Source organism: Danio rerio, chromosome 17 (assembly GCF_049306965.1).
Source record: "Danio rerio strain Tuebingen ecotype United States chromosome 17, GRCz12tu, whole genome shotgun sequence".
In the NCBI taxonomy this organism is placed as follows: Eukaryota; Metazoa; Chordata; class Actinopteri; order Cypriniformes; family Danionidae; genus Danio; species Danio rerio.
The window spans coordinates 2,804,811-2,818,400 of record NC_133192.1 but is presented as its reverse complement, the minus strand read 5'-3'; the positions used below and the strand labels follow the sequence as shown (position 1 = coordinate 2,818,400).

Sequence of the window (13,590 nt, the reverse complement as noted above, 5' to 3'; positions counted from 1 at the left end):
AAGGAGAAAATCCCTCACTGCTCTTGACTAATGGACTTTTGTAGCTGAAGTTTTTTTCTTACAGTGAAGATACCTAAAGCACAGTATAATAACTCATTTCTAATAACTGATTTCTTTTATCTTTGCTATGATAACAGTACATCATATTTTACTAGATCTTTTTTTAGACACTAGTATTCAGCTTAAAGTGACATTGGAAGGCTAAGTAAGTGTAATCAGGCAAGTCATTGTATAACAGTAGTTTCTTCTGCAGACAATCAAACATATATATTGCTTAAGGGGGCTAATAATATTGAGCTATTAAAATAGATTTCAAAATATTTAAACCTGCTTTTATTCTAGCCAAAATAAAACAAATAAGCTTTTCTCCAGAAGAAAAAATATTATAGGAAATACTGTGAAAAATTCCTGTTAAACATAATTTGGGGAATATTTATATATTAACCAGTTAAATTCAGCAGACCTGGTACCGGGTTCTTGACGTCATCTTTGCTTTAAAATTTAAAGGGCTAGCATTGCACCAGACCCCATTAAGTGGTTTGAAAGTGTAGAATCTATATTTTATGCACATATGCATCACTTTAGTGTTTATTCTACTGTGCAAAAGATATTTACACTTAAATACACAGTATTTTGGATACCCGAGCTGGGTATTGAACATTGGTTCATTTTCATATGGTTCATATATGACACATGTACAAGTTATAGCTCAAATGAAAGCTCTTGCCGGTGCTCATACGGTTCTAGCATTCTTTTTACTGAATTATATTCACATATCAAACAGTTGCCGAATGAATCGCTGTGTTTCCATGGCGCAGAAGTGAAAACAATACATTTATGATCAATAAGCAGCCCCAGATAGCACAGACAGCTGTCATCTCTTACCTTATGCTGTGCGCTTCAGGGCCATTCTCTTCTGTTTTTGAGATGATGTGCATAAGTAATCCTTTTATATGTCTGACGTGCTCCAAACACAGTGAATTATGTTTGATCAAACAAAAGAATAGTGAAATATGAACACAATGATCGCTCCCTGTGGCTTGTACAGCACCTCTCATCAGTTGGAATATAATAACTTCAGCATAGATTATGGTGGAGACATTTTTCATTTTTCCTATGATTACAGACATGTGCAGGAGCCACCAAAATTAATTACAGCACGCTAGACCACACAGAACGTAAAAGGTACACTTTCAAATTTGAGTTTAAAAAAAACAATACAAAAAGCACCTCTTTTTTAGGTGTTTATTACAACACAGACAACATATGCAGATATTTTAAACACTTTTAACGGTGTTTTATAAAAATTCAAAGGGTTTCCTTTAAAATGATTCCAAATTTTTGCATTTACATCTCTGCATGTGGATTGGGGAAGCCTTTAAATTTGGGTAGGCAAAATCCAGGCGGAAATCCCAAAATAGCAGCAGAGTTTAACTGGTTAAAAAAAATCACCAGAGGATGAATAATTTTAACTTCGACAGATAATCGTTTTGAATAATCGTGATTACATTTATGACCAAAATGATCGTGACTATGATTTTTCCCATAATCGAGCAGCTTTAGTGTGCATGGATAATTCTGTACCCACCACGTCTTTGATGAAAACATATGTTTAAATGAAACAGAAACTTTACAGATTATAACACATATTTGCGTTTGCTTTTTCATTTCAAGAGTTCACACTTAGATATTGCTGGATAATATTAGCAGGTTTGGCATGCTGTCCTGGAAGACAATCCTAAGCTCTGAGATAATTGAGAGGGTGCTCGCTGCAGAGCCATTTGAGGAGAGCTGAGCTCCAGCAAGGGGGAGCATGAGCTGTCGCTCCTCCTCCTGTAAGCTGTTTTAATGCGTACACCAACCCCACCCCTAACCCTACCCCCAGTGACATCACTCGTAGAAGAAGTGCAAAAAAGGTGCACTTAAGCTCCCCCTCGCTGGAGCTCAGCTCTCCTCAAATGGCTCTGCAGCGAGCACCACTTGAGATAATTGAGCCCAGGGCTCCCGCCTGGTCAATGAGCATGTAATGGAGTACGAGATCAGGTTTAAAGACAACATGTTTGTGCACTTTTTTAAGCAATTGAGATGTTTTGTTCTGGCTTTGTGTGTTTCAGTATGTAGGAGCTGAGTTTATCTGTGCGGTTCGGCCGATCTTAAAGGACAGATGGACTCCTGAACTGGAAGAGGCCTGGAAGGTAAAAAACCCTCACTTTTCATTAGAGGTGTGAACCTACGCTACAATTTTTTCCTTTATTACAAACAGTCAGATAAATGAACTGTACCTTTAATTTGACCTGCTCAAAGAAAACACCTTTTGAATGCGTCAAACAAAACTCAAGCACATGCACAGAACAACATGAGCATATAGAGCAAATAAATACACGTAAATATTATTCTGCTTGGCGAAGCAGTAGGTTGTAGGTTGCTGGTTCGAGCCTCGGCTCAGTTGGCGTTTCTGTGTGGAGTTTGCATGTTCTCCCTGTGTTCGCGTGGGTTTCCTCCGGGTGCTCCGGTTTCCCCCACAGTCCAAGCACATGTGGTACAGGTGAATTGGGTAGGCTAAATTGTCCGTAGCGTGTGTGTGTGAATGAGGGTGTGTGGATGTTTCCCAAAGATGGGTTGCAGCTGGAACGGCATCCACTGCGTAAAAACTTGCTGGATAAGTTGGCGGTTCATTCCGCTGTGGCGACCCCGGATTAATAAAGGGACTAAGCCGACAAGAAAATGAATAAATGAATGATTATTCTGCTTGCTTTTTGAGCATTATCGAGCGAGTTCTTACACTCCTATTATTGCTCATGCACTCAACAGAAAGGGCTGCGATTGGCTCTAATTTGCTCTCGCTGTTCACTGATGAGTGACACTAATAAACAGCAGCGGCAACACAGCTGATCCACAGACGCTGTGGAGAAAACTCGCTCTGCAGACACGCTCGTGACTGATCCACAAGTATCGCTGTCACAATCGAAAGTGGAGGAAACTTTACATCACGACAGCAGCACAAAGGGGCCACAGTGAGAGAGAGAGTGAGGCAGAAGTGGAGTTTACAGCTGTTGTGAACTTCTCTAGTCTGGCTCACGGCACCAGAACTGTTGTGAAATTCGAAGACGAGCCAAAAAAACCAGGGAGATCTTTCGGGTATCTTCAAAGCAGAATCCATCAATAGAAAGAACAAAAACAAAGAGTAACAATTTTAATCTGTTTCGGAACAAATGAATCGATTCACAGGTGTGAAAGCATCCTAATGTTCTCAGACTTGCGCAGAACACCCAAACTCTGCAATGCTTTGTAATGTTTCTCTATAAATAAAACTTAAATAATAGTGACGGCAATGTTGATGGTCGTCTAGGAACCTACAAACTCCCAACCCACCCCCCAGCGATACATTTTTAAAAGCGTTGACCAGTCTGCTGTGATAAAAAGGTTGAGTACCACTGTGACGTCAGTACGTAATAACCAGTTATTATCCATTACTGAACCGATACTGAATTGTCCGTGTGACATCGTGGTGCACTGAAGAAACAATCAGTTTTGACACCCCTACATTTCATTACAGTTTTTATCTAATTCATACAGATCAACAGACTTACAGATCACTAGAAACCATAAGATGTTCATTAAAACAGGGCCACATTTGTTTTTTGGAATTTTTCTTTAAGAATGAAAGGGAATTATTTATATGGCTGAAGTATTTGTTTTTTATGCATTTATTATTGTTATTTTTATGTTTCATTTGAAATTTTATTGTTTTGTTGCTGTTTTTGATTTAACTTTATTATAATTAGATTTGATGTTAGATTGTCTCATCCAGTAGTTTGTCTGAAACGTATTAACTTGTTTAACTGAAGCTTCATGATCATTGTCTAAATAAATAGTCTTTGAGGTGTTTATAATCTATTCATCCATCTATGCATTTATCTATGCATCTGTTATCTATCCATCCATCATGTATCCGTTCATTCATCCATCATCTATATATACATCCATAAATTAATCCCTCCATCCACGCATTTATCCATCCATCGATGCATTTATTCATCCATCATCTATCTATACATCCATTCATCTATATATCAATCAATTCATGCATTTATCTATCCATTCTTATATCAATCCCTATATCCATCCACACATTTATCCATCCATCAATACATTTATCCATCCATCATCTATCCATACATCCATAAATTAATCCCTCCTTTATGCATTCATCCATCCATTCTTATATCAATCCCTCCATCTATCCACGCAATTATCCATCCATCCATATATCCATCCATTGATGCATTTATCCATCCATCCACGCATTTATCTATCCATCCATCCATCCATCCATCCACGCATTTATACATCTGTCCATTCATTTATCAATCTTTCCATCCTTACATTTATCCATCCATCCATCAATCCATCCACCCACACATTTTTCCATTCATCCACACATTATCAATCCATCCATCCATCCATCCACGCATTTATCCAACTGTCCATCCATATATCAATCCTTCCATCCATACATTTATCCATCCATCTATATTAATCTATCCATCCACACGTTTGTCCATCCATCCATACACATTTATCATCCATGCATTTATCTATTCATCCATCCATCTATTCATCCATTCACACATTTGCCCATCCATCCATACACATTTATTCATTCACGCATTTATCCATCCATGCGTTTATCCTTCCATCTATATATCAATTCATCCATCCATCCATTCACACATTTATCCATCCATCCATCCACACGTTCATCCATATATCAATTTATCCATCATCCACACATTTATCCATCTATGCATTTATCCATCCATTCATCTATCCATGCATTTATCCATCCATCAGCATATCAATCCATCTATACATTTTTCCATCCATCCAAGCATTTATGTGTCTATTTAATCAATTCATCCATCTAATCCATTTATCGCTCATCCATCTAATCCATCCATCATCCATCCTATCCTTATATATGTACGTTTGTCCATCTGTCTATTTAATCCATCCATTCATATATCAATCCATCTAATTGTTCTTCCGTCTATCTATTTAATCCATCCATCAATCCATTCATCCGTCTTCTTCTGTCCATCTGCAGACTCTGTTCCAGTACGTGACGTCCATCATGAGAGAGGGATTTCTGGAGGAAGAAAGAAACAAACGCAGCAACACACAGACGTCCAGCAGAGAGCGACCAGACAAGAGGAGCACAGCCATCTGAAGACCATCTCAGACATGTATAAACCCAAGACAAGAACAGGTGTAGATCAGTAGTTTTAGGACGAACGCTTTTGATCTACGTCAGATGTTGACTACTGTACACTAATACCCAGCCCTCGCTTCATTACTGTCTCGATTAAACCTCTTAATTATGCTCATGTACAAAAAATCCAGCACACTTTCATTCTGGAGCCTTTGGGATTTTATTATGAGGAAACACTTTACTGTGAGATACGTTAGCATGAAGAAAAATGATTATAAAGTGCTTAACAATTATTTATGAAGAACAAAACCTGCAAAAACAATCAATAAATAAATAAACATATGTGCAAATAAATCCTTAAATTCCTCCATAATTAAAACAATAAATAAAATAAATAAATACACTGCCTGACAAAAGTCTTGTGGTGGATCTCAGTTGTAAGAGCAGCAGATAATAACTTGACTTCTAGTTGATGATGTGTAAAAGTGTCAGAAGGTGGATTCCTCTGCTGAATCATCTGTTGATCTGCATCAATCATCACCAATACTGCAGAAGACCTACTGGAACCAGCATGGACCAAGATTCCCTCAGAAATCAGTCAAGTTTGGTGAAGGAGAAATCATGGTTTGGGGTTATATTGGGGTGTGCGAGAGATCTGCAGAGTGGATGATCAACATCAACAGCCTGACGTATCAAGACATTTGTGCTGCCCATTACATTACAAACCACAGCAGAGGGACGATTCTCCAGCAGGATAGCGCCCCTCATACTTCAGCCTCCACATCAAAGCTCCTGAAAGCAGAGAAGGTCAAGCTGCTCCAGGATTGGCCAGCCCAGTCACCAGACATGAACATTATTGAGCATGTCTGGGGTAAGATGAAGGAGGAGGTGTTGAAGATGAACACAAAGACTCTTGATGAACTCTGGGAGTCCTGCTGAACTCTTTCTTCTTCATTCCAGATGACTTTATTAATCAGTGATGTGAGTCGTGTCAGAGATGTATGGATGCAGTCCTCCAAGCTCATGATGGAGTCAGACACAATATTCATTCTGTCTCCACTGCAGCAGGACTTTATATTCTATACTGGACATTATTTCTGTTCAGTGATGACACTTTAGTCTGAGCAGAGTCAGACCTTACTGTCCTCATCAAATCAGTCAACATCAAGACATGATCAGATTTAATTGTGCTCAAATAAGCATCATCTAGAGGCCTTTGTCTTTCATATGACACCTCATAACCAAAAGATCACCTAGAAGTCGATTTATTATTAGTTGTTCCTAAAACTTAAATAGGCCACAAGACTTTCGTCTGGTAGTGTATGTAAAAATCAACAAATTGTTGCATAAATAAGTATATAAATAATTGATAGTGCCAGCAGATAAATAATTAAATAAATTATACAAATGCTGGAGAAATAAGAAAATGCTCAACTGAAAGTAGCATTAGATTATTTTTTCTCTCCTTTCCAACATTTATTCATTTTTGAACGCATGTACCCATTTACTTTTCCTCAGCTCAACATGCCACTGAGCAGCTGTCTGTCCATCATCAGAAGGCGGTCTTCATGCCATCATTGGTTGATCGTTAGTACATTTTTGCGTTCAAGTTTTTTGACTGGCTTCTGATGATTGACAGATCACTATTAATTATTTATATATTTATGCAGGAATTTGGGGATTTTTACTGTAAATTCATTTATTTATTTGCTTATTCAGAAATGTTCAGGAATTATTCAGAAATTCAGAAATGTTCAGAAATGTTCAGGAGAAGCACTTTAGCAGCATCTAGAACAGCAGCCTGTAAGTACATTTAAGATTTGTTTCAGTTGTTGTGTATGGTTTGAGGACTTGTTTCCAGCTGTTTGTGTAAAGTTGTAGGACATTTAAACTTGCTTTCAGTTGTGTATAATACTAGAAGTTGTTTAGCCACTGTTTCCTTGGTTACTATAAGAGCTTGTGTAGCGAACGCAGACGCGGTTCGCGTCGTCCGCCTCAGTTTCGGCCCTTGTTTTGACTCGGGAGGCGTGTCCAAACGCCAGGTAACCACTATATAGTGAGCACGGTAGCATTAGTCGGCAGGAGAAGCACTTTAGCAGCATCTAGAACAGCAGCCTGTAAGTACATTTAAGATTTGTTTCAGTTGTTGTGTATGGTTTGAGGACTTGTTTCCAGCTGTTTGTGTAAAGTTGTAGGACATTTAAACTTGCTTTCAGTTGTGTATAATACTAGAAGTTGTTTAGCCACTGTTTCCTTGGTTACTATAAGAGCTTGTGTAGCGAACGCAGACGCGGTTCGCGTCGTCCGCCTCAGTTTCGGCCCTTGTTTTGACTCTCGAGGCGTGTCCAAACGCCAGGTAACCACTATATAGTGAGCACGGTAGCATTAGTCGGCAGGAGAAGCACTTTAGCAGCATCTAGAACAGCAGCCTGTAAGTACCTTTAAGATTTGTTTCAGTTGTTGTGTATGGTTTGAGGACTTGTTTCCAGCTGTTTGTGTAAAGTTGTAGGACATTTAAACTTGCTTTCAGTTGTGTATAATACTAGAAGTTGTTTAGCCACTGTTTCCTTGGTTACTATAAGAGCTTGTGTAGCGAACGCAGACGCGGTTCGCGTCGTCCGCCTCAGTTTCGGCCCTTGTTTTGACTCGGGAGGCGTGTCCAAACGCCAGGTAACCACTATATAGTGAGCACGGTAGCATTAGTCGGCAGGAGAAGCACTTTAGCAGCATCTAGAACAGCAGCCTGTAAGTACATTTAAGATTTGTTTCAGTTGTTGTGTATGGTTTGAGGACTTGTTTCCAGCTGTTTGTGTAAAGTTGTAGGACATTTAAACTTGCTTTCAGTTGTGTATAATACTAGAAGTTGTTTAGCCACTGTTTCCTTGGTTACTATAAGAGCTTGTGTAGCGAACGCAGACGCGGTTCGCGTCGTCCGCCTCAGTTTCGGCCCTTGTTTTGACTCTCGAGGCGTGTCCAGCTGAATTCAATCAGCTAGTGCTTTGGGGTTATATAAACAACTAGTTCACCGCGGCAGCGGTCGCGGCAGCCTCGTGTGAAGACCGCCTCGTGTGAAGACCGACGAGGGTAAAGACCATCGACTCTACCTGCGCGACTCCACCGAGCAAAGACACCGACAAAGCACTTGAGTACTTTACTTTCTTGTTTTACTTTACACTTATTTTTTGTTGTCAGTGCACTTTTATTATGTGTTTTCTAATTCCTGTTGTTACTAACACTCGCAAAACACGGGAGGTGCGCTGCAGGCGTAATCCTCACAACCTTCGTTCAATACATGTATCTACTATTTCACAACTCTCTCTCTCCGTGGGCCTCTGGAATTGTCAATCAGCTGTTAACAAGGCTGATTTTATTACCTCCATAGCTACATATTCTGACTATAATCTCATGGCTCTAACTGAGACCTGGTTGAGGCCGGAGGACACTGCTACACATGCTACTCTTTCTGCTAATTTCTCTTTTTCCCACACTCCTCGTCAGACAGGGAGAGGGGGTGGGACTGGACTACTAATTTCCAAAGAATGGAAATTTACTCTGATACCGTCCCTGCCAACAATCAGCTCCTTTGAATTCCATGCAGTCACCATTATCCACCCCTTCTACATAAATGTGGTTGTCATCTACCGCCCACCAGGTAAATTAGGTCACTTCCTAGATGAACTGGATGTTCTTCTCTCATCTTTTTCTAATTTTGCCACTCCCTTATTGGTGCTAGGTGACTTCAACATTTACGTTGACAAACCGCAAGCTGCAGACTTTCAGACTCTGCTTGCCTCTTTTGACCTAAAAAGAGCACCTACTTCTGCTACCCACAAATCAGGTAATCAGCTAGACCTTATTTACACACGACACTGCTTCACTGATCAAACAATAGTAACTCCACTACAAATATCTGATCATTTCCTTCTGTCTCTCAACATCCACATTACTCCTGAGCCGCCACACACTCCAACACTGGTTACCTTTCGCAGAAACCTACGATCTGTCTCACCCAATAGACTATCCACCATTGTTTCAGACTCTCTTCCTCCATCTCGCAAACTCACTGCACTGGATTCGAACAGTGCCACTAATACACTCTGCTCCACACTAGCATCATGTCTAGACCGATTATGTCCTCTTGCATCCAGGCCAGCCCGTGCCAGTCCTCCTGCACCCTGGCTCTCGGATGCTCTCCGTGAGCATCGCTCAAAACTTCGGGCTGCAGAGAGAATTTGGCGGAAAACTAAAAATCCTGCACATCTCTTAACATACCAAACTCTTCTGTCCTCTTTCTCAGCTGAGGTTACTTCTGCAAAGCAGACGTATTACCGTCTGAAAATCAACAATGCCACTAATCCTCGCCTACTTTTTAAAACATTTTCCTCCCTCCTCTATCCTCCTCCTCCACCCGCATCCTCCACACTTACTACTGATGACTTTGCTACATTCTTCTGCACCAAAACTGCAAAAATCAGTGCTCAATTTGCTGCACCTACAACAAACACGCAAGATACAACACCAACACCACACACACTCACCTCTTTTTCTCAGCTCTCTGAGTCTGAGGTGTCCAAACTTGTGCTATCTAGCCATGCAACCACCTGTCCACTCGATCCCATTCCCTCTCATCTCTTGCAAGCCATCTCTCCTGCAGTCATACCAACACTGACTCACATAATTAACACATCTCTTGACTCTGGTTTATTCCCCACTACATTTAAGCAGGCTAGGGTAACCCCACTGCTAAAGAAACCCAACCTGGACCATACGCTACTTGAAAACTACAGACCAGTATCCCTGCTTCCATTCATGGCCAAGATTCTGGAGAAAGTAGTGTTCAATCAAGTCCTGGACTTTCTTACTCAAAACAATCTCATGGACAACAAGCAATCCGGCTTTAAGAAAGGCCACTCAACTGAGACTGCCCTGCTCTCGGTCGTGGAGGATCTCAGACTGGCTAAAGCAGACTCTAAATCATCAGTCCTCATTTTGCTGGACTTGTCAGCTGCTTTTGACACTGTCAACCACCAGATCCTGCTATCTACGCTTGAGTCACTGGGCGTTGCGGGCACTGTTATACAATGGTTCAGATCTTACCTCTCTGACAGGTCATTCAGGGTGTCTTGGAGGGGAGAGGTGTCCAACCTACAGCATCTAAACACTGGGGTACCTCAAGGCTCTGTTCTTGGGCCACTTCTCTTCTCCATCTACACATCATCTCTAGGACCAGTCATCCAGAGACATGGATTCTCCTACCACTGCTATGCTGATGACACCCAGCTATACCTCTCTTTTCATCCTGATGATCCCTCGGTTCCAGCTCGTATCTCAGCCTGCCTGTTGGATATTTCACACTGGATGAAAGATCATCATCTTCAGCTGAACCTCGCAAAAACGGAAATGCTTGTAGTTTCTGCCAACCCGACTCTACACCATAACTTTTCAATCCAGATGGATGGGGCAACCATTACTGCATCCAAAATGGTGAAAAGCCTTGGAGTAACGATTGATGACCAACTAAACTTCTCTGACCACATTTCTAGAACTGCTCGATCGTGCAGATTTGCACTCTATAACATCAGAAAGATCCGACCCTTCTTATCTGAACATGCAGCTCAACTCCTTGTTCAAGCTCTTGTTCTCTCCAAACTGGATTACTGCAACTCTCTACTAGCTGGGCTTCCAGCTAACTCTATCAAGCCTCTTCAACTGCTCCAGAATGCAGCAGCACGAGTCGTCTTCAATGAACCTAAACGAGCACATGTCACTCCGCTGCTAGTCCGTTTGCACTGGCTGCCAGTTGCTGCTCGCATCAAATTCAAAACTCTGATGTTTGCCTACAAAGTGACTTCTGGCCTAGCACCTTCTTATCTGCACTCACTTCTGCAGATCTATGTGCCCTCCAGAAACTTGCGTTCTGTGAATGAACGTCGCCTCGTGGTTCCATCCCAAAGAGGGAAAAAATCACTTTCGCGAACGCTCACGCTCAATCTGCCCAGTTGGTGGAATGAACTCCCTAACTGCATCAGAACAGCAGAGTCACTCGCTATTTTCAAGAAACGACTAAAAACTCAACTATTTAGTCTCCACTTCACTTCCTAAGCTGCAATTGCCTCTTTGAATATCACACTAATTGTAACAAAAAAAAAAAAAAAAAAAAAAAATACTAACACTTCCCTTCTTAGACTTTACAGACCTGAAACTTGCCTTTAGTACTTATTCATTGTTGCTCTTAGTTGTGTAAATTGCTTCCTTGTCCTCATTTGTAAGTCGCTTTGGATAAAAGCGTCTGCTAAATGACTAAATGTAATGTAAAAAATGTAATTTATGTATGTATGTATATATGTATGTGTGTGTGTGTGTGTATATATAATTTCATTCAATCATTTTCTTGTCGGCTTAGTCCCTTTTATTAATCCGGGGTCGCCACAGCGGAATGAACTGCCAACTTATCCAGCAAGTTTTTACACAGCGGATGCCTTCCAGCCGCAACCCGTCTCTGGGAAACCTCCACACACTCATTCACACACACACTCATCCACTACGGACAATTTAGCCTACCCAATTCACCTGTACCACATGTCTTTGGACTGTGGGGGAAACCGGAGCTCCCGGAGGAAACCCACGCGAAGGCAGGGAGAACATGCAAACTCCACACAGAAACACCAACTGAGCCGAGGCTCGAACCAGCGACCTTCTGCTGTGAGGCGACAGCATTACCTACTGCGCCACTGCTTCACCCATATTCATTCATTGATTAATTTTCTTGTCGGCTTAGTCCCTTTATTTATCCGGGATCGCCACAGCGGAATGAACCACCAACTTATCCAGCACATTTTTACACAACGGATACCGTTCCAGCTGCAACCCATCTCTGGGAAACATACATATACTGCATGTGTTTGGAAACCGGAGCACCCGGAGGAAACCCACGTGAATGCAGGGAGAACATGCAAACTCCACACAGAAATGCCAACTGACCCAGCCGTGACTCAAACCTGCGACCTTCTTGCTGTGAGGCGACAGCACTACCTATTGTGCCTATATATATATATATATATATATATATATATATATATATATATATATATATATATATATATATATATATATATATATATATATATTAGGGATGTAACGGTATTGTAAATACCGTCATACCGCAATATTAATTTTTTTCGATATTACCGAAGTCGCATGACTCGGTAAAACTATAGGTCTTCTGAGAAAATTTGCTTGGTTATTCGAATGAAGCGAACGGGAGGTAGCGAAAACTACAATACCCATCAGCCCATGCTTGACCATCAGCCCTTGCGGTCTGTTGTCGCTACAGATCCAGTAATGCGGAAATGGAGTGTGCTGCTAGAAGCGGGGATGAAAAGAGCTCTCGAGCGCCGAAAACGGAGCGTTTCGAAATGTGTGGATAATGTCTCAGTGTGGATGATGGAAAACGGAGACATCTGAAAACGGAGGCGGGGCTGCAGACGTTCGCCTCTCTGATTGGGGCTTTTCCTGAATATTAAGTAGCCTAACACACACAGTTCAGTCCTGCATCTTCTCCTTGTAAGTTCAGACTTCGCAAGTTTGATCAAGGCTGCAGTCTCTTCTTCTCAGTTTGATATGGAAAACAGACTATACCGAGGACACGGGTAAATCTTCAAAGGGAACAGTGTACTTTATAACTTCATTCACATCACCCTGGCTTCGTTGTTTCACTTTCTCAACAATAAAATGTAAACATGATTTAAGGAACTGCCTATTTTCATTTTAATATTAGCAACTAAACAGACAGCAGAAATGTTGAGGCGTCGTGCTGCATATATGAGCGTCATCCGCACTGTGTGGATATTTATAACAAAACGGAGCCGATAACAACTGCCTCCTTTCAATTTCAGTGAAAATACGAAACACAGCCTCTCTTTTGCTGAATATCAGTTTTAATAATCGATAATGGCCATTATAAAAGTATAACATACAATAAGTGTATACATTATAGGAAATAAAGGCAAGCGATCAGTCAATATACAGAATGTACATGGTTACATTAATCATTAACTTATCTTTGCGCTCAGCCAAAACACGTTACCTGAGAACAAGTAATAGATTCCAATGCCCAAAGTCAGGGAATATGTCGTTAGATAAAGACAACAAGATAAATGAAATATCCCGTTTAATAAATATAGTGAGATTAGATCCAGCGGGAGATGCTTGATGAGAAGTCCGACTAGCAGAGCTCTCATCTGTGTAGATGGGCTGAGTGTGATGAGTTTTCAACAATACTAAATTGAAACTTTATTTTTTTACATGGTTTAATAATTTTTTGTTATTAAAATTGAAGTTCCTGTTTCAAAGCTTACAGATAGATGGCTAATTTGTAT

At 40.8% G+C, this 13,590-nt stretch overlaps 2 protein-coding genes across 7 annotated transcripts in view; both read left to right on the top strand.

Annotated features, from left to right (window-relative positions):
• The window catches only part of xgb (x globin), a 49,359-nt gene that overhangs the window by 33,330 nt on the left and 2,439 nt on the right, over positions 1-13,590 (top strand). For 3 of the 6 annotated variants that reach the window (XM_073927211.1, XM_073927208.1, XM_068214401.2), the window contains exons 5-6: positions 2,115-2,195; positions 5,108-5,269. In XM_073927211.1, coding sequence (XP_073783312.1) covers positions 2,115-2,195; positions 5,108-5,230 — 204 coding nt within the window. In that variant the 3' untranslated portion in view covers positions 5,231-5,269. Of the gene's footprint in view, positions 1-2,114; positions 2,196-5,107; positions 5,567-13,590 lie in introns of those variants that run through there. The other 3 variants (XM_073927210.1, XM_073927209.1, NM_001012261.2) reach the window with 2 other exon arrangements.
• Positions 6,074-11,590, top strand: LOC141378493 (uncharacterized). Its single transcript, XM_073928002.1, has 2 exons — positions 6,074-8,864; positions 8,946-11,590. The coding sequence occupies exons 1-2, from the start codon at positions 8,417-8,419 to the stop codon at positions 11,312-11,314; spliced, it is 2,817 nt and encodes a 938-aa protein (XP_073784103.1). The 5' UTR covers positions 6,074-8,416; the 3' UTR covers positions 11,315-11,590.